Here is a 21559-nt window from a genome sequence, read left to right as displayed (position 1 = left end):
AGTTTCAGTCTCTTCAGAGCTTATGACGTTTAACCTTCACCAGTTCGTACATGACCACTATCATTTTGCTAGTGCTAATAGACTGACTTCATATGTGAGTGCTAATGAAATATTGAGGTGTAAGGACACCAATGTTCTTGTTGAAAGCTCAAACTCTCCTGGAATTTCCTGAAGCCCCTCTCTCCCCCTTTCGGTTTCTAATAAGAGCACATTGTCAAGGAATAGTTTCTACTTTTAGGTAGTTATATTTTTAGCATCCTGGCTAAAGCTGGATATTCGAGCAGCTATTTTAACCAAACGGTAATATTTCTCTTCTGGCTGTGGATGTGCATGGATGCCATGTAATCTTTAAGCAAAACAATGACAGCATTGTGTTGTGCTGAACTGAGTTATGTTTTGTTGGAAGGATCATCCTTCTGTCACGTCTGGCTTTTTTTTTTTTTTTCATTAGCATTTGATACAACAGCACAGCAATTGCAAATGGTGCAAGTTTGTTCAACAGCAACTCAACAGAACACAAAGTTCTCTCAGCCACTGTATTTTTATCCAACCCTAGAAGAGCTAGAAATGTCATTAATATTAACAGCGCTGTGTCAGTGATTTAATAATAGTCATTTCGTTTTAAACATTGCGTGAAAATTGTTAGCAATGCCCAAGAAGTGCCAACTAAATGTCATCCACACTTGTAAGCACAGTTTTGTTTATGGCATTCTACATGTTTTTTGGACTTTCTATGCCAGCAGTCATGACACTCATTTGTTTTATAGTTGATATTGACTTTTTGGGAAACACTTTCATCCATGAGTCTGATACTTGCTTTTCCCACCCGCCAAAGATGTTACCATTTCCACATTTGCAGGTGGTTCCATCTAGGGCTGATAGATATATACATACATTGTCGAAATGTCGCAAATGTACAGTACATAAGTTAACCCAATATGGGTAACACTGTAGTTTAGAGTCCAGTTATCACTATTAACTATTTTTTTTTTTATCATATATTACTAAGATCTTGACTGTTTATAAGTACTTATAAAGCACACCCATGCCTTATTTTACATCCCTTAATCCTACCTAATTCCTACCCAATACCTAAACTTAACAACTACTATTAAGCAATAATTAGGAATTTATTGTGGCAAGATGTAGTTAATATTTAGTTAATAGTGAGAATTGGACCCTAATCTAAAGTGTAACTGCAATATGCAACTAATTTTATTTAAAATAAAATATAAAATACATTTCAGGATTTATGTCTCAGTTTTCTAAGTTTCAGTTTTTTATATGGATGATGAAAATAAAAATATTAACAGTAATAACAGAATGTTAATGTGTTCATTGAAATGTATAGATTTGACAACAAATCTTGCAATGTTTCATTGGACATTTGTGAAACTAAAAATACATTTCTATAAGTTTCCCCACGCATGTACTGGTAATTCAGGATTGTACTTGTATATGTGCTCAAACAAGAAGGAAGGGGCGGGGGCTATAAGCTGATTGGTCTCTCCATTCTGTCCACACAAACATTTTTTTTATGATTGTATGCCACAGGCATGGGAGGTTTTTTTCTAGCATAGTTAGAGGTTACAAACATTTAGCACAGCATTGCACAATAAGTGTTTACCCCTGAGCAACATCAATTAATTGGTTCTGAAATATCATAAACTGTGACAAAAATGAGAATTCTGCTTTAATTTTTTTCACCCTTGTGTTGTTCCAAACCTGTAAAGTCATACTTTATTTAACTACCATGTACTAACATCAATAAATACCTACAAGTAACAATAAGTAGTTACTGTGTAACTAACTACATGCTGTTCTGGAAAATTCTCACATTTACTGCTAATGAGTTTGAGGTACGGGTTAGATTTAGGGATAAGTGTAAGGATCATTGGGGGTTAGAGATTGGTTCTGGGGTAAGGGTTTGGCTGTTAATGTAATGTTTAAAGCTAATTAAATGTACTTCATGATATGTAAATAAAACGTATATCGGGTAACACTTTATTTTACAGTGACCTTGTTACATATGTTGTATGTACTTACCATAGTAACAACAGTAGGGGGGAGAAAACAAAAAAACTCAAATATGTCTACAGTATAGGGTCCAATATTTTTTTTTTTTCCCCACCGACAAATGAATACATTTTCTTCTTGATGGTGAGAAAATGATGACAGAATTAAAATTTTTGGTTGAACTAGATTCACTTCACTAGATCCTACATTGAATTAAGGAGTGTCCGACTGCAGCATGTGGTCTCGGCTTTTAAGTTCAAGCCCCCATGAGTTAGAAAGGCGATCTGTCTGACTACATGAGCAGAATTATACATCCTCACAGCTCACACCGCTCGATCAACTGTCCTTGATCTTACATAAGATACACGGTCCTTCAGCGTGAGACGAGTGAATATAATCTCATCTCTGGAAACATGAAGTACCCTGATAATATACGGACATACAAATTGTACGGTAGAGCTTGTGCACGGATGATTGATATGCAAACACACTGGTGCAGAAAAGTAGCATATGTGCCAGACAGTTGCCAAGATATGGATCCTCAGATGGCAACCAGTGAGAACAGCATGGACATAAATATCACAGCGTCAGTGAGAAAGATATATTGTGCGTAATTCCACCGCAGTGAAACAGACGCACATAAAACTGCACGGTTCGTGTTTTATAATTGTTGATCGTAGACGCAGCTCTCCGGGTGAGACATCAAACAGACGAGAGCGGCAGCGTGAAACAGACTGAGCAATGCTTATGAAGGTTTATTTCTGTTCATTAAAAAAGACACCGGGGAGTCACTTTTGAACTGCAGAGGTGGTCCTTTCCATTCAGAAGCCTAGCAGAGGCAAGAAAATAAAATGCATTATGGTTCAATGGCATACCATCACTGTTATGCACTGGTCTGATTGGATGATTGATTATAAACAGATTGGCCTTGCTTGGAGTATAAAACCGTAGGCGCGTAAAGGCAGTGTCTGTTTTGTTTTTTTGTTGGATGCAGCTACATGTTTTGTGTTATGAAGAGACTTTCACACACTGTCCCTTGTTGGCCCCGTCAATGCCATTCTTTCCTGACAAAACGCAACAGTGTATTCAACAGACAATTTCTTATTCTCGCAGCCTCGCTCGTCTCAAACACAGAACCATTGTGTCTCGATAAGTCGCTGACCACCCCCTGGTGAGGGTCAATGACACCTAAAGCACTAGGACTCTATCTTGTTTTGTGATACACACACATAACAGTAAATATGTGTTGTGACAGACAGGCACATTTGTCCAAAACCCCTTCTGTTCTCTTACAATTACTAATTGTGCTTTTCCCTGCTCCATTGTTTGCTTTTAGCAAGGGTTAATGAAATATTTAATTTGTGAGTTCTGGAAAGATGTCCTAGTTTTTAACTTTCACTTGCATTATGAATTATTCCAACAAGGTATTAAACACATTTAAATTGTGTATAATATCGGATGTTAATTTAGTTTTTTGATATAATTTGTCACTTGAAGTTTCTTAAAGGAGTAGTTCACTTTTAAAAAAAACTTTTGCTGATAATTTACTCACCCCCATGTCATTCTTTCTTCAGTCGAAAAGAAATTAAGGTTTTTCATGAAAACATTACAGGATTTTCTCCATATAATAGACTTCAATGGGAACCAAACGGTTCAAGGTCCAAAAGACAGTTTCAGTGCAAACTGCAAACTGTTCAAGGGCTTTAAACGATTCCAGACGATGAATAAGGGTTTTGTCAAGCAAAACGATCGCTCGTGCTCATTAAAATAAATAAATAAATAAATAAAAAACAAAGTTTAAGTTTTATAAGCTCAAATCAAATTTTATAAGCTTGTGCTAAAAACGGTGTAGTATCCCTTTAAATACTTAGGTGATAACATCCATTACTTGTAATGGCATGTTAAGACAAGTGTATTTTATGTAAGTGTTGTCTTCTTTGAAGACAAAATGTTTATATTTAAACATTGTTCATTGGAATTTATTGTTTTCTCTCTCCAGATTTGTGCGGTGTGTTTGGAGGAATTCAAGCAGAAAGATGAGTTGGGAATCTGCCCGTGTAAACATGCCTTTCACAGAAAGTAAGTGCCTTGGCATATGCTGCTTTCTAAAACAGGAAAATGTCTGCACCACTAGCAGCTCCAAACAAAGTTTTGCAGTCTGATTCTATTCTAATGACATTATAATTTGAGGTTGGATTACCTCTTTAACGAACAGTGGCAGACAGGTCGTGTTGGACACTTGAAAAAGCCATTCTGATTCTGATAGTGGCATAGATGACATCATTAAAACATTAACCTAAATACAAATTTGCAATGTTACATGCCATGGTATCAAGAGTGCTGGATAACTGTGCTCTGAAATTGATCTAGTTGAAATGTGTCTGATTCACCCGTCATCTCATTCGCCCCTTTGTGAAACACTTGCACAGGGCTGTATGTCAGTAAATGCCAAAGTAAATGTCAGAGTAATGCTTGGACACTTATTAGAGGGGTTGGGAGCTCTTTGTTCTTTTTAAACATTTCAACGTTTTAGTTTGCCTCTCTAGAAACCCAAACGGATTTTAGAGCATAAATGGTTCATTGAAGTGAAGTCGACTCGTATATGAAATGCATACATTTGTATAAAATTGTTGCACATGTATTTCCTACAAGAGATCCATCAATTTTTGAGTCAAGCACAATATAAATCCTATATTATTATTATTTAGGCTACTGTTTATAATTAATATTAATAGTTAATCATTTAATGCAACAATTTAATGCATTAGAAGCTCATAGTGTCATAGTTATGCCACAAGGGTGTTGTGATCAAATAAAATCCCTCAAAATGCCTAAATCCAGGCTGTCGGTGATTAAATGTCGGCTCCTGTATCATAGATCTGTTTGTGTACCTAATGGGACCAACACGGCCTAAAATAGAACTGTGCTTAGAGTGAATAATTCATCAGAGAAATGCCAACATCTCACTCAGACAAACCCGAGATTCAGTCTCACATTCCACATGGGCTTCCTGCAAAGAGACGCCCAGCTTCGCCAACACAGCCAGCCATGAGATATCAAAAATGAGATCACTTTTGACTTGCTACCAGTGGGCAGTTTCACATACTCTGCTGTGATCTGGGAAATTTTAAGCATTATCTAGTTTGCCTTTCATCTTTCACATTGTCTTTCTCAGGTGCCTTATCAAATGGTTGGAGGTGAGGAAGGTATGCCCGCTGTGCAACATGCCAGTCTTGCAGCTGGCGCAGCAGCAGAGCATGTCTGAGCCTGTGCCCCCAACACAGCAGCCTCTGCCCGGGGTGGAGAACCTGGTGTAGCCCCTTCTCTTTATCCTAAAAAATATGACCACCACTACCTTCACACTCCCTCCTGTACAGGTACACGCTCATATCCAAGGACAGACCGCAGGATTTGTGCCCGGAGCCACAGTGACCTCTGACCTGCATATGTTCATTTCCTGCCTTGGTGGCTTTACAACGGATTTTTCCAAATTACAATAATAGATGGTTTACGCCATCCGTCTTATTTGGGTTTAGCTTTCTTTCCTGTGGGATAATGAAGAAGAATTAAGTTTACATGGCCAAGTCATGTTTAAAGTAACCGTTCCACACCAAAGCACTTTTTTTTGAGGACACCAGTGAGAGGCAAAAAAAATAAAAAAAATACAAGGACTAAAAAAAATAACATTAAAAACAAAAAAAACTACTTTTTTTAACAGTTCTTTTTTTAACAAGCACTTTACACAAAACTCAAACTTAGTTGCTTGTGGTAGTAGCAAGATCTTGTTTTATACTTTATGAGTTAAAACATTTTTTAGTAGATGTACACAGAGCCACAGAGTAAACCATTGGTATTATTTTCATTAGAGAGGGTTATGTTTATACTGTATATTAAAGGGACAGCAGCTCTCCAATGTGTATATGTTTGTTTGTTTGTTTGTGTTGTGATGGTCAGTAGAATGGCTGTATTGGTAGATACGGTTCACCAATACTTTTAGCTGGTGCCTAATACAAATGTGAATGCAGAGTTCGTGTTATTAAGGTCAGGATGTAACCCAACAGTATTTGATCTGTGTTCTGTGGACGCCTTTATATTTGACATGCTTTTTTATCTGAGGACTGTGTTAAATCAACACACACACACACACACACACACACTTCTGTAGCTTTGGGTTCAAGGTTGTATTTGATAAGAATATTAAAGAAACCAAAAAGGCTTATTGCAAAAGAAAAAAAAAAAACACTATTCGTAGGGTGTGTTCACAGTCACACTTGGCATGTTTGGTTCGATTAAATTGAACCCTGTTAGTGCGGTCCATCCGGAGACTGTGGTGCGCACCAAAAAAGCAGACCGAGACCACTGAAAAGATGGGTGTCGGTCTGCTTCCAAACCAACTCTGGTGCGATTCGAATGAAATATGAACACAACACGGACCAGACATGTAAACGAACCAAAAACGGGACATGATATCACATGCTTAAGCATACCTGTTTTTTGTTTTGTTTTTTTTCAGGTAAATACGTGATAAAAGCCTACCAATCAGGTTGTGAACGTATCACTTTGCCTGCCAAATGTTTTCTATTGGAAATGTTGGTCCGGACCAAACAAACCAAGTGAACACCGTTAAACTTGATCAGATATTCTAAATACTTAAGATTTTCCCACCAAGTCTAAGTAACATGAGAATTATATACACTAAATAATACCTTTTATTTTGTAAGGAATGTATGATGTCGGCCCACACTTCCACAGGGAACTGCTGCCATAAACCCCTCCTGTTTCCACTAACTGTTCATAGTTGAAGCATTAGTCAGTTTCTGGCTTCAGTTCAGTTTCTGCAGAGTTCTGCCAGATGTGTTATAGAGGTATTGGAAATAGTTGCTATTTAAACTCGACAAAATGGCCCAAAGATAGTTTTTTGTCTTTCATGATTTATTATTGCATAAATGGCCTAGGTTTCATTCCCCAGGTACTGTTGGGATGTATTCTTTTTTCTTAGTTATCACGTCTCCCGGGAAAGCTGCATCTCTATGCAAAGCAGCGTGTGTGTGTGTGTATAAGTGTGTGCGCACTTGGCTTCTGTCCCCAACGAATATTAATAAACGTAATGACGCTATTGTGAGGCAAATCAAACTAGACACGCTACAGAAACAAACTTAGATCTGACCAAAAGTCACTGAAATTGGAGAATGTCCTCAGTACAGATCCAGCTGATATACACAGTCTAGTTTAGTATCATTCCAGCAACGTTCAGCATGTCCGTGAATCAGTCACTTTGTAACACAGAATCCTTAGCCATTAAGATCGAGTTGCAGGATTGATACAGTCAGCAGGATGGGGCGTTCTTTGGATGCTATGGCTATTTCTCGCTCTAGTACTTTTTTTCTTCCTCTTTTTCATCCCACTAACCTCATTGGATCAGCTGTACCCTCCATGTTAAGGGAGTCTAGAAAAAAAATATGTATAATATTACATACAGATTGTCCACAACTCTAGAAATGATGCCAAATGTAGAATTATCACACAAGTAATGTTTTATGTAAACCCAAACTAAATCTGCATTGGTTTTTATTCTGATTTGGTCATGGATTGAATGTTGTAACTCATTGCCGAGCAAAATGCCCAACATGTTCTGCGGTGTGTATTTGTGTTTTTGAAAGGCTAGATTCAGACTGTGAATTAAGTTAAGTTTATTTATTTCTTTTTTTCCTGCATTTGCTGAGTGTGTGAAGAATCTCTTGTGCATATTATCTAAAAAGAAAAAAATATATAACAGAAAAAATAAGGCTTTTTATATATATACTTCTTTTGGTTTGCTCTGATACTTTGTCTTAATTTAAGGTAAAACACTGAGGATTTCCTTTAGATTTGTAATTCATTATCTACAAATAGCATTCAATTGTGAGTCCTAAATTAGGATCTCTCCATCTCGTTGGCGTTTGTAACACGGCAGGTCTTAACGTGTCACTCTGATCACGAATGTATACATATAGAGAGCTGTGGTTCAACTGTGTCATAATGTGAAAGTAGTTGATTGTGTCTGAAAATCGAGTTGCGTCGCTGCACTTTTCATATTCTTCCATTTTGGTGGAATTGTTGCCTCTCCATTGAGGCAGAACTGAAATGAGGCTAAAAAAATATTCGTATTTATTGTGTGCTAATGTTTAAAACCCATAACAGTTCAATAGTATGTTCTAACGGCGCTATTTTAGTGATAATTCAGATTAGGCAAAGAAAGGCTTTGTTGACATTGTTTAAAGCAAAATCGCTCTGAAAACATATCTAGAATCGTTTAGTCAGGAGGTAGTCCTCAAGCAGATTGGGAATGTTAAGTGATGGGTTTCATTTTTGCTCAGCATATTCAAACTAATCTTTGTTTGTTTTTTACTGATCATTACTGAGAGTGCCATTGACCAACTGTATTTTGAAAAGCCAAATTAGGATTTCAGTTGCAACTTTACAACTTGTGTTTGTTCTCGGCAGGCTTTTTAGACTAGATGACATTTTATTGTGAGAAAAGATTGTTGGAAAGAGTTTGGCAGTATTTCTGTTGCAAAGTAGCAGTTATTTCATAGAATGTGGTCAAGAGTTACTAAGGCACATAATGTAATTCAAACATTGTGTTATTTTTTTTATATATATTTTTTTTGATACATGATTATTATTAAAACTAAACTGCCAATTTATCAACCCTTCATTGTGACAAGCCATTGTGAACCACCATGGAACTTCCTCCTTCCCCCACACCACTATTTTGCTTCATTCTGTGATGACCTAATATTGCCCCACCCCTCACCATTGTGACCTCACAGATGTAAACATATAAGCCCCGCCCCTTCCCAACACAGTCTTGTTTTAACACTGCTAATGTTTGTGAATCTCACAAACATGTTTGTATAAGTAAGAATTCTGCAGCAGAATATTTTCTGTATAGTATTTGTAAACTATATTTTTGTATATTTAATCAACATTTTGAAGAAAATAAAAAAATGCAAATATGCTTTTTTTTGTGCTAATTTTGTGTTATATTCATTAAAATATGTTGCATGTGACTGACTTGAATTGTAAATAAAGTTGCCAAGTTTTTGAAATAAATAATATTTGTTGTCTTTAAGTTTGAAAAACAAATTTCTTCAAGATCTGCACTGTAGCATTACAATAAATGTAGATTGGGGGATGTGGGGTAAGCTGTGCCACATTTTTACCAATTTTATTTCTTGGTAAATCTTACCAGTTTATTTCAACACACCCTTCTCTCTGAAGTCTAGCCAACATGAGATATACATACACTCTCATAAATGATTATTAGGAACACCTGTTCAGTTTCTCATTAATGCAATTATCTAATCAACCAATCACATGGCAGTTGCCTGGTCAAGACAATCTCCTGAACTCCAAACTGAATTTCAGAATGGGTAAGAAAGGTTTAAGAAATTTCGAGCGTGGCATGGTTGTTGGTGCCAGACGGGATGGTCTGAGTATTTCACAATCTGCTCAGTTACTGGGATTTTCACGCACAACCATTTCTAGGGTTTACAAAAAATGGTGTGAAAATGGAAAAACATTCAGTATGCGGCAGTCCTGTGGGCGAAAATGCCTTGTTGGTGCTAGAGGTCAGATGGGCCGACTGATTCAAGCTAATAGAAGAGCAACTTTGACTGAAATAACCACTCGTTACAACCGAGGTAAGCAGCAAAGCATTTGTAAAGCCACAACATGCACAACCTTGAGGCGGATGGGCCTCAACAGCAGAAGACCCACCGGGTACCACTCATCTCCACTACAAATAGGAAAAAGATGCTACAATTTGCAAGAGCTCACCCAAAATTGGACAGTTGATGACTGAAAAAATGTTGCCCGGTCTGATGAGTCTCGATTTCTGTTGAGACATTCAGATGGTAGAGTCAGAATTTGGCGTAAACAGAATGAGAGCATGGATCCATCATGCCTTGTTACCACTGTGCAGGCTGCTGGTGGTGGTGGTGTAATGGTGTTGGGGTTTTGGGGTGATGTTATCTTGGCACACTTTAGGCCCCTTAGTGCCAATTGGGCATTGTTTAAATGTCACGGCTTACCTGAGCAATCTTTCTGACCATGTCCATCCCTTTAAGGCCACCCATGTACCCATCCTCTGATGGCTACTTCCAGCAGGATAATGCACCTTGTCACAAAACTCAAATCATTTCAAATTGGTTTCTTGAACATGACAATGAGTTCACTGTACTAAAATGGCCCCCACAGTCACCAGATCTCAACCCAATAGAGCATCGTTGGGATGTGGTGGAACGGGAGCTTTATGCCCTGGATGTGCATCCCACAAATCTCCATCAACTGCAAGATGTTATCCTATCAACCCTAAATTTTAAGTTAAGTTCACGGTTCTCTGAAATCGGTTAATAGTCACAAGACATGCAGGTAAACAAATAAAAGATTTTATCTATATAGTAATTGTTTTATTTTGATGGTTTTTAGTTTTAAAATGATTTATTTTAATTTAAAATGTTTCAATTCCATTTCTTTTCATTCACCCTCTGAAATTTCATCACGATCCCCAGTCTGGGAAACCCTGACACAATGTATATTTAATGCAATTCATGTTTTTTTCATAATAAAGAATTGAATATATTTTCATTCTCTTTGTATCTTTATAGCGATATGTACAATATTATCCTATTCAAATGGGATGTAATTGGTGTCATGTAATTTGGAATCAGTGACCGAAAACAATTTGTAAGTAATCTACTCGGCATATATATCTCTGGGACACACATGATCACACAATCACTTGAGGATATGCAAGAAACATCTGGTCCTATTCTGTGTTCTGAAGAATGTGCAGTAGCATACCTTATATAATCATTCTCTGGTATCAAATTTAATAGGGGGGTTAGAAAATAATGTGATTTTAGGCCAATTCCTCACCCTAATAGCCTATATATTGTTACAAATAGACCCCTTGCTGTGTGGTCGCAACTTGTGCACTGGCAAGTAGGCTACCCCTCACATTGTATTCTGAAAAATTAAGTAGACCCATCTAGTCACTAAATTGAGTAAACTTTGTCCAGAAGGCCAATAACTTGTATGTATGTTTATTCAGCATTTCAGCCGTACTGACCCACTAACTTCACTCTTCAGAGTGTTTAGAAAATCAAACACAGATAAGCCGACAGGAGAACAAGAGCTTGTCTGTACTGTACACAAATAAATTGCCTACACGCAGTGGAAATTCCTCCTTAGAACTTGTCTTTGTATCACACACAAACTCAGCCCTGATGAAAGCAAACCTCAGGAACCTCCCTCATCCTCCTTCAGAAACAACAAAGTAATGGATGTCTGCTGGGAGGAGGAACCCTTTCTACAGCTCCTTTTGCAGAAGTGTCAGTACTTCCTGCTCTATATCCAAAGCCTGCTTGGGGTCCACCAATGAGAGGGGGACCCCTAGAAATCTGGGCGGACAAGAACCGAACTGAATTCTGTAACCCGATTCTATAATCTGCAGGACCCAATGAAATATATTTGGCAGAAGTTTCCACACTGCCAGAAAATCTACTAAGGGTACCAGTCTCTCAAGACTGGCCACTGGATTTGATAAAACAGCCACTTCGGTGCCCTGAAACGGATAACCGGCAGGGAACAACCGACTTGACTGTTCCACAACCCTCCTCGGAGGACTGTTTGGGGACGCCGACACCTCGGTGCCCTGAAACAGATAACCAGCAGGGAACAACCGAACTGACGGCACTGCGACTTCCCTCAGAGAGTCGCACCCCAGAGGAAAAACGATTTCTCAAAACCATCCCTTGGTTGCACAGTCACTGTGCCCTGAAGTGACGAACTGGCAGGGAACAACCGAACTGTTATACGACCCTCCTGTAAGGATCGTATGGGGACGCTGACACCTCGGTTTCTCAAAACCATTCCCTACCCCGGAGGAGCCCTCAGAAGCCTAGTAGCCTCGTTTTGTTTTTGTTTTGTTTTTTGTGACAGGACTTCTTGTCTAAGCTTTATTAGAGATGATGACAGTCCTCAGATCTTGTCTTTAACTAGCTTAGTTCCTAAGACCCCCCTCGGAGGATCGTTGGAAAAAGCAGGCACCTCAGCGCCCTGAAACGGTGAACCGGCAGGGAAACCGAACTGACTTCTCTTCTTTTTTTTTTTTTTTAAAGACTCGTTTGGGTACAATGACAACTTGGTGCCCTGAAACGGCGAACCGGCAGGGAAACCGAACTGGCAGTGCTGCGACCCTCCTTAAAGAGTCGCACCCCAAAGGGTGCCGAGGAGAAACGATTTCTCAAAACCATCCCTACCCCAGAGGGGACCACCCTTAGAAACCTGACCGCCTCTGTTTTGCACTTTGTGCTGCGAGGAGCTTAAGGCCGTGTGTCCACCAAAACGTTTTTAGCCAGCTGAAAATGCTAGATGCTCTGCTGAAGACGCTGTGCTTTGGGCGCTTGAGATCGTTTTGGCAGCGCAGCGTTTTTCCGTTGAGACGTTTCGTTGCTATGATACAGAATATCCGTAGCAGTTGAATGTTGTGACAGTTGGTCGTGTGGTCCCGCCACTCCTCCACTGTGATTGGACGGCTGGGTAAAAAGTGACAGTGATGAGTGCTGCGTTTTATCCAAAGTTGAACATTTTTCAACTCCCAGCGACCAGTAAAAAACGCAGCGTGAAAAAAAAGCGCTCAGCGCCTCGGTGCGCTCATGGTGTTTAAAAAATGCACCGCTCCCATTGAAAACAATTAAAAAAATACGCCAGGCGCATAGAAAAACGCTTTGGTGGACACACAGCCTAATAGGCCGAGACTGCTCCCGTCCGCAGCACTCTCAGGAACATTAGATTGGTGAGGAAGAAACCTCTGGAACGCCGCTGAATGGCTTATTTCTTAGTCTTCTTGAAAGCGGAGCGTCCAGAAGAACAGACATATTTATAACTTTATTTTTTCCTTTATTTTTATATCAGAAAAAAAGAGATAAATATTTAAACATCTATATAGTTCTGTGGCCACCAGGGGGAAACAACCGAACTGGCAGCGTTGCGACCCTCCTCAGAGAGTCGCCCCTCACATTCATCCATGTCCTTATATACTTTACTCATCAGGGCTGCATAATAAAAATGTATTCATTATTTATGATGGCTGGTGGGTAACGCCGGGGTTAATAACGATGACACCGACTCGAGAGAAAGCCCGCAAGCGTCTCTTTAACCCGAGGCACTGTCATACTATGATACGCAATACCCAAACATTACTAAACTATAGATAGACATCTGGGGATTAAACATAAAATAGGCCTACAAACCGGTTTATTCAATCTTGACACCTCAGTGTGGAGATAAGGGGAAAAAAAAACGCAGTCCTCAACGAGGAGGCTGAGATAAAAAGTTTTTCTGTATCTTAAGATACATTTCATCTAAAAAAAAAAGCTTCTTTATTTCCAATCTCATTATGTTCAGCTGGCCAGTAAATGTTTAACTGGCAACAGCACAGACAACACCTTTTTAAAAGCTCCTCTCATATTCTCCTCTTTATGACTTAGGCTATTCATTGAAAACTCAAACATCTGTCTTTCTCTTAATATTTTTGTTTGTTTTGTACTCTTTTCTTTTTAAACAAAACACTAACGATACCAATTTCTCAGAACTGGAAATCGCTAGATCTGGCATGTGAATGCTGAGAAAGGGCAGAGCCCGTCTCAACCCCCGCTGCTGTCATTCAGATCCGTTTGCGAACCCCGAAATGCGAGTTGTCTCCGCGCCTCGGCAACAGAGACCCGCTCGGGGAACGCGAACCGAACCGTCCTCTTCGGAGGAAGCGGAGCGTCCTCGCGGACAGCTTCTCGCAATGCTCACAGCTCCCTCGAGAACTGACTGCTGCTAGCATGCTCCACTCCCAAACAGCAACCTAATAGCTGATGTGTGTCCCCACCCGTTAAGTAACGAGGGCAGGGAACAACACAACGTCTATAAACTTGCTTGCGAGCCATAAAGATAGATAGTGATATATATATACATATTGGGCTTTGACAAACAACAATAAATAGACAAGGACAGATTTCACATAGAACGCTTGCTAGAAGCTGGCGCGGTCTGACTTCAGGGGTGCTTTATAGTTTCCTGGTCTATGACGTCACCCGCCTTGACGTTTCGGGCTTCCATTGGACTGATTTTACATGTGCTTCACGACGTAATCACGCAGAGCGTTCCCACCGCGTTCTAACGTAGCTCGAGGTTCCCTTGAAAGGGAACAAGGTTTATATGTAAACAGTTATGCAGCTATATTACATTAGGTGTAACTAACAACCCTGAATCATTTACTAAAGCAATTCAAAATGACACTGAAGTCTACAGACCACGTTATTTTCTTCTTGCCTTTAAACTGTGCACTACTGGCCTCTGGTGGACACTGCACATATGGCTGTCTAGAAATAAAATATGAATCCGCAGACAAACAGGACAAAATGTGATACATTTGTTGACAATGAGCTGGTCAAAATATAATAAAAGTACTTAACCTCTTGTCGCACTTAATCTCTTGTTGCATTTTATTTACATTTAAATACTTTAAAACTGAATGAAAAATCATATTTATTAGTGTTTTTTACCCTTGTATGTTGGGAGTGAATTTACGAAGTCTGTACTTGTAACAACTAAAAATTGGTACCAAAAGTAAATGAATGAATAAAAATCTAATTAAAAAATAATAATTGGTAACATTGTGAGGTTTCAATCGGTAACACTATAACCAGATAACACAACAATGAAACATCTAAAGCATTTATTAGAAGTTAATGCTCATTTCAAAATGTACTAAGCCTACATAAAATTAAAATCAAAAGTTATATCTGTTAATATTATTAAATGGATCTGAGCTAAAATGAACAAAAACAGTTATATTTTGATTAACTTGATTAATGTTCACCATTATATAGCCTACGGTAACAAATGTACACATTTTTAAACTTAAAACATGTTCTACCTAAAACATTTAAACAAAAGATCTTGTTTAAAAAGATCCAAGAGATCATGGTTCCGGATAAGCCAGCACTATGTTGCTGCCTGCTATTAATTCTTGTTAATAAGGGCCCCGACACTCCAGATATCATTTAGCTGCTGGACTTGCAGGATCAGTTTGACCACTTCAAGGTTACTGGAGCGCCCCTCACTTTGTAGATGTGATGGATTTTTTGGATCATCACGAAGACACCAACAGTGAGGACATAGAGCAGCTTTCTGCAGACAACGCACTAATTATTATTAAATATAATTATTATTAAAAAGTCCGCACCAAGAAAAAAGTGATGGACATTTTTTTTGTTGTTTGCATTTCTTATTTCTTATATGAAACCAAAATGGTTTTGAGGCAATTGTTTGATTTTCCCAGAAGAGTCAGAGGTACTATGAATATGGTGTGAAAGTGTGGTTTTGTGTTTAAGGTTTTGAGAAAGTGAGTGATGGTTTCAAGAAATGTGTTTTAGCAATTCAAAAAAACAGTAATATACCTCAACCAGATGATAGAGATGGCTCAATCAGTTTGAGTTAAGTTAGGTACTCCTCTCAATAAATTATAGTGACTCAAAATATGCTCAGTTGTTAATAGCATCATACCTGGTTAGGTAATGTCAACACTGAGTCCTAAATTGAAGCCCAATTGTTTTGAATAACACCAAATATGTTTATTTCTAATGGCTACATTGAAAATATGCAGTAGTATTTCCATTGACATATACAATAGACATCACAATAGACGTCTAAACCGCCGCCATCTTGGAACAAGGGTCTTGTCACAGGAAGTAGCTAGGTAACGCTGCTATCTCTGCTCTCTATTTCGAATTAATTGATGGTGGGGAACTTTTGTGCTGTGTATGATGTTCACACACATGAAATCTGAACTAGGAAGAATGATTTATTTCTTTTTTTTTTCTGGAATCAATGAAATATATGTCTGACCATTGGAACGAACCAAAAAAAAAAAAAAACGAGAAAATCCAACACTATCTCACGACCAATTCGTACGAATTCGACGCATGATTAAAAAGTGGCTAATTCGTACTAATTCGTACGACCTCACTCGTACTAATTCGTACGATTTGTCTAAACCCACGTGACGGTTAGGTTTAGGGGCGGGGTAAGGGGTAGGTCATTCGTACGAATTCATACGAATTGGCCAATTCGTAAAATATGTACGATTTAGCAAAATCGTATTAATTCGTACGAGTGAGGTCGTATGAATTGTTACGAATTAGCCACTTTTTAATCATTCGTCGAATTCGTACGACTTGGTCGTGAGATCGGGTTGGAAAATCGCATTCATGATGATTTATGGTGATTTTATTTCCGTTAAAGTGCAGGCCGCCCCCGTTCCAAGATGGTGGCTCTATTGACGCATTCGTTCCAATGAACTGCCGTAGCCAAGGCGAAATCACTTCGTGTATACAGGCGGCTCCATCTTTGGAAAACACTCGATAAGTCGAACCCCGAATGACGTGCTGAGTGATCCGAACTGTATGATGTTCAGCGAACTTCTGAACTGTATGAACGGTGTTCGGGGATCGACTTATCGAGACTATTTTCTAAGATGGCTCCTGTCTGTATACACGAAGTGAAATGTCTTTATAAAGTATCTTCTTATGAAACGGTCTGTACACTGTTATGCATGCAGGGACCCTCATTATGTTACTGTGTTAGTCTGGGGCTATTTTGAGCCTTGATAGTGGTATAAACTAGCGATTTATTTTTACTTTATTTTTAATGCCCCCAGTACCAGCATTATACGCTAAACAGTTTTTAGAGATACAACTCTTTACATTCGATTATCCTGAAAACAAATCTCAGAGAACGGTTGACTAGGTACTGATTTTATACTAGACCAAAGGTTCATTTCACACTGGAGTTCTCCTTTAAAGGTGAGCACATTCTCCCGTCCTACCCTATCTCACGACCAATTCGTACGAATTCGTACGAGTGATTCAAAAGTGGCTAATTCGTACTAATTCATACGACCTCACTCGTACAAATTTGTACGATTTGTCTAAACCCACGTGACGGTTATGTTTAGGGGCGGGGTCAGGGGTAGGTCATTCATACGAATTGGCTAATTCGTAAAATATGTACGATTTAGCTAAATCGTACTAATTCGTACGAGTGAGGTCGTACAAATTGTTACGAATTAGCCACCTCGTAAAATTCGTACGAATTCCCGTGAGATCGGGTTGTCCCGTCAAGTTTTTTTTTTTTTTTTTAGATCACAACCTTTCCGTGGAAACTGGCGTACGTACGTTTCCAGCCCCGTTTTGTGCGTACGCACGCTTTATAAATGAGACCCCTAGGTCAACACTATGTTGCTGTCTGGGGCAGATCTGGGGAAATATGTTAGGCACTTTGGAGGAACCCTCATTGAGTTCCATGTGCTAGAAGCAAGAAAAAATGGGCAAGCGAGATCTGAGGGACTTTGACGGGGTCAGATCATCTCCAAAACAGCAAGTAATGTGGGGTGTTCCTGTGCAGTGGTTAGTATACAAAGACCTCTTCACACAATAAGAGTATATGTATCAGGTTTTTATTATAACTTATAGAATATGCCTGGAACAAAATGGCATGAACTTTGGAATGTAAACAATTCCGTCACACTCTTATAATCAGCTTTTCGCAAACTGGGATAACCCATCGAAAAGACAATAATGCTATTAAGCAGGCCACAACAATACAACAAATAAAAAATAAAAAAAAGGTCTGTAGTTAGTTGTTCCCACAGCCAAGAAAAGAGTTTAAACATGAACATTTTTCAATACATGTTCAACTTTGGGTGATGAATTGCCTTTTTGTGCAACAGCAGAGAATGTGCAGAGTATTTATTAAAAAATGACAATGCAATCTGTTGGTATAAAAAAAAAAGCAACACAGTTTAATTAATGTTGCCAGAAGATGTTTGAGGTAATGCATGAAAGCAGTTTAGACAGATGGGCATAAAATACAATCATTCAAACGAGAGCCTAAGAGGTAATGACAATGACTAAAGAACACGACGGCACAAAGCTGAACATCGAAGAAGCCATATATCAGTATCACCAAATCAAGGAATGAAGTCCACATTAATGAATAGAGAAGCAGAAATAAAATGAAACAGTAGCCTATATAAATTGTTATATATTCATTCCAGGGCTGTGGAGTTTAAATATGGCTGTTTAGACTGTGAATGCCGTTTTTGTCTCACACCATGTCGTTATTTTACTGCAGACGATTCCGCAAAAACGTAAATGGAACAAAAATGCTGATAACACTCCTCTATTAATAAATTATCTGTTTGTAGATTCGTCCTTTTTTGACAAACTTTTAATAGATAATTGATTTGATGGTTACAATTACAGCTACACATGAATTGTCACAACATCTGGAACCTAACAATAGCTAACATCACTATAACTGATTCTTTCAAGTACTGTAGTTCTGTTCAGCGGTACAAAAACAATGGTTATGCTGACATAAAACTTATATAAATATTTCTGGCTGCTTTCTTTTCTGATAAAGTGGCATTCTGTGATCGATCTCATTTTCTTCGCTCCAAGTTCCCTCCATTTTCTAAATCTGTTAGTATGAATTCCAGTTTTGGGTTGGTCACATATTTCAAATTTCAAATTCAAAGTGCTCACACTATTAAGCTAGCACGTCATCACTTTCACCATTTACTGAAATCAAAGCAAATCAATTAGAAATAAAAACATGACTGAATGTTTTTACATGACCAAGCAATTATATATATATATATATATATATATATATATATATATATATATATATATATATATATATATATATTACTATTTATTTTTTAGTTTATATTGCAGGTTAATGCAAGGGTTTCATATAAAGTCACCAAAACTATTGAACTGACCGATCACATGATGAATGGAAAGCTGATAGTCTTCCAGTGCAAAGCTTAGGAAAAGAGGAATTGCACATGATTAATACGAAACCAACCAACCAACACCGAGCACTGGAAGTGCTCTGATAAAAAAAGTGCATTACATATGTCAGATTCTTTAAAAACGCTTGACGTTAAACAAAATAGAACATCAACAGCTTAATACTAAACATTAGCGGTTACTTTTTTATCGTAATAATGGTGCAACGGTTGCTCAGTCTAAAAATGAAAGGCAGCAAGCAGTAATCCAGAGCACTCGGATCTAATAATCTAATAACATCTACAGCAGAACAGTTGAAAAGGCAACATGATATATAATGCTTTAGCACAAACATGCCATCATCATAGACATCTCTTTTTATAGAAATAAATAGTTGAAATAAACTGTACTCTGTGTTTAAATTATATTTCCATCTCTATAGGACTCTGATACACATTCAATATAAAGCATCTATCATACACAGCATACTGCAAATTCGATACCTTTGAACTCACCACACGGGAACCATTTGCAGGTGGATACCCGACACTTCAGGTTATCTCTTTCTTGGTTATATTTCAAATATGTACACCATTTTGTAATTCCTTTCCTATAGAAACAACATATACACACAGTTTTTATTTATTTATTTTTTAAATCTTTTGAAGACAAGAGTGCCAGCACACTCGAAAAGTCATTGTGTGGAGTTGTGGGTAAGTTGCCCTACTCCACCTCTGCAACTTCTTTCTTGAAGATGGTCTTGCATTTTCCATTGCCTCTTTTTGAACAGCCATCCTGAAGTAACCTCAGGTAGTTCATGTGAATACTCCTCTCATGCTAATTCAAGCCCTGTAATGCGTTTTAAGACAGGAAGTAGAACATTGCACCGTAGAAGTGCTCGCCTTGACTAAAGCACTTAGAGTAGACCGTTTAGACCGTGTGATTTCAGCTCGGAGGCTGGCCAAGGGGAGCAGAAATGCCTGATGGGTAAGTGGTACAGCACCCAGAGTGGTCAAGACCATTACTTGCATCAGTATTATTGCATCAGCATGTTTTTTTTGTTTTTTTTTTTTTCAAAGAAAGTTGATGAGAATGGCATATTCTAGTTTCTTTGTATGATTGACTTCTAGCTAAAACCATTTAAGTGCTCTAACATTCATTTCCAGACTTTCCTAACCATGAAGATGAATATTCCAACAGAAAGCAAAACCTGGCATGTCATGCGATCTACTCAAAAGTGCACAAAACAACATAACTGGGAATAAACCTTTTCTTTTTGAAAAACTAAAATGTTAACTTCTCAATGCTGGCCTTGACAAAACACAGCTATCAATATCGAATTTAATCTCAGCTGTGCAGAATCATTTAACGTTTTGTAGTCTGACTGCACCAGCCTAATATGGCTATTGGTAACGTACTTTTACATTTTAAAGGTCTAAGGAATCAAAGCCAAAACCTAACCCACATATTTCCACAGTGCAGTTCTTATAGATTCTTTGAAGTGAAGTGACACCTGCATTTATTTGTTTTCACCCCTTCTATGCAACGGTTTAGTGTGTACATTCAGAACTCAGAATCCGAATTCTCCATTCAGTGGTGTCTACCTTTAGAACACGGACAGTACCATCTGAAATCAACAGAGCAGATGGGGAAGTGATCTATTCAGTCCCACCAGCCTGAGTTCAATAAAATTTCAGCAGAAGTTTGAACAGTAAGAGATGGAGACGTTGACATCTGAGGTGAAACAGTAAGTGTACTGTAGATTGGGGCGACAGCACCATGAGCATGTCTCTAATACCTCTCTACACAAATTTGCTCTCCAATTCCCTTTAGATAAGTGCAGACCTTGTAGGGTATGACTTAAGCCTTTTAGGCTCCACTGATTCACTAATGGCACATTGGGAATGACTCAAAAACAAAATGTCAAAGCTATGGATGGCACATTATGGAGAATGCATTGGAAATCAGTCTGGACCAACAGTCCAATGATGAGAAATAATTGGACTGGTCATGGAAATACGGCTAAAGGACTGGAGGGAGCTTGCGTTTATTGACTTCTTCGTTTGGTCTGAACTCGTACTTATGGACACAAGATAGCTGCGAGTAATAGTAGTTTCTATGGAGACATGGCATCCCCTAAGGAAGGGTCTCGGTAAGCCATGTTTGAAGCTGGTGATCATGTTATGTTGAAACTGTCCAAGAAATATGGCTGGCCGAAGCATCCAGACGACTTATGAACTAATGCGTCTCTTTGCTGAACGCCGAGGAAGCAATCGAACTGATCACGCAAACACACACTCCCCCATTAATAACTTACCCATGTGCATTTTAAATTTGTGCTGTTTGGATTTCACATTGATTGTATGTTTCAGGTCAATCTGGAATATGAGACTGTTCCCTCCTGCAGCTCTGTGCTCTGAAGAGAGACGTCATGTTCTCCGAGATCTCATTTTCCCCAAGTTTAGTGCGTTTGGCAAGTAGGAGAAAAATCCTTAGTCTGTAATCGTAACTGGTTTTGAGTTGGGTCTGACTGTTGGAACGGGATCCAAGGCAAGTAATCATGCCTTCTTGTAGAGGTTGTTATTATCTTTATAATCTCCACTATTTAGTTGCGTTGTGTCAAAGCTAACAGATGGTGCCCGTCT

The 21559-nt window shown here is 38.5% G+C and overlaps 1 protein-coding gene across 3 annotated transcripts in view; it reads left to right on the top strand.

The window, feature by feature from the left end:
- rnf24 (ring finger protein 24) overlaps nucleotides 1-9114 on the top strand; it is a 30692-nt gene extending 21578 nt beyond the window's left edge. For all 3 annotated transcript variants that reach the window (XM_039689165.2, XM_039689154.2, XM_039689173.2), the window contains 2 exons: nucleotides 4016-4095; nucleotides 5192-9114. In XM_039689165.2, the coding sequence (XP_039545099.2) occupies nucleotides 4016-4095; nucleotides 5192-5333 (222 nt within the window). In that variant the 3' untranslated portion in view covers nucleotides 5334-9114. The remainder of the gene's footprint in view (nucleotides 1-4015; nucleotides 4096-5191) is intronic.
- The last annotated feature ends 12445 nt before the right edge of the window (nucleotides 9115-21559 follow it).

Source organism: Pimephales promelas, chromosome 6 (assembly GCF_988280905.1).
Source record: "Pimephales promelas chromosome 6, fPimPro1.hap1.1, whole genome shotgun sequence".
NCBI lineage: Eukaryota > Metazoa > Chordata > Actinopteri > Cypriniformes > Leuciscidae > Pimephales > Pimephales promelas.
Note: the sequence above shows the minus strand (reverse complement) of the source record. Positions and strands in the feature narration are given on the sequence as shown.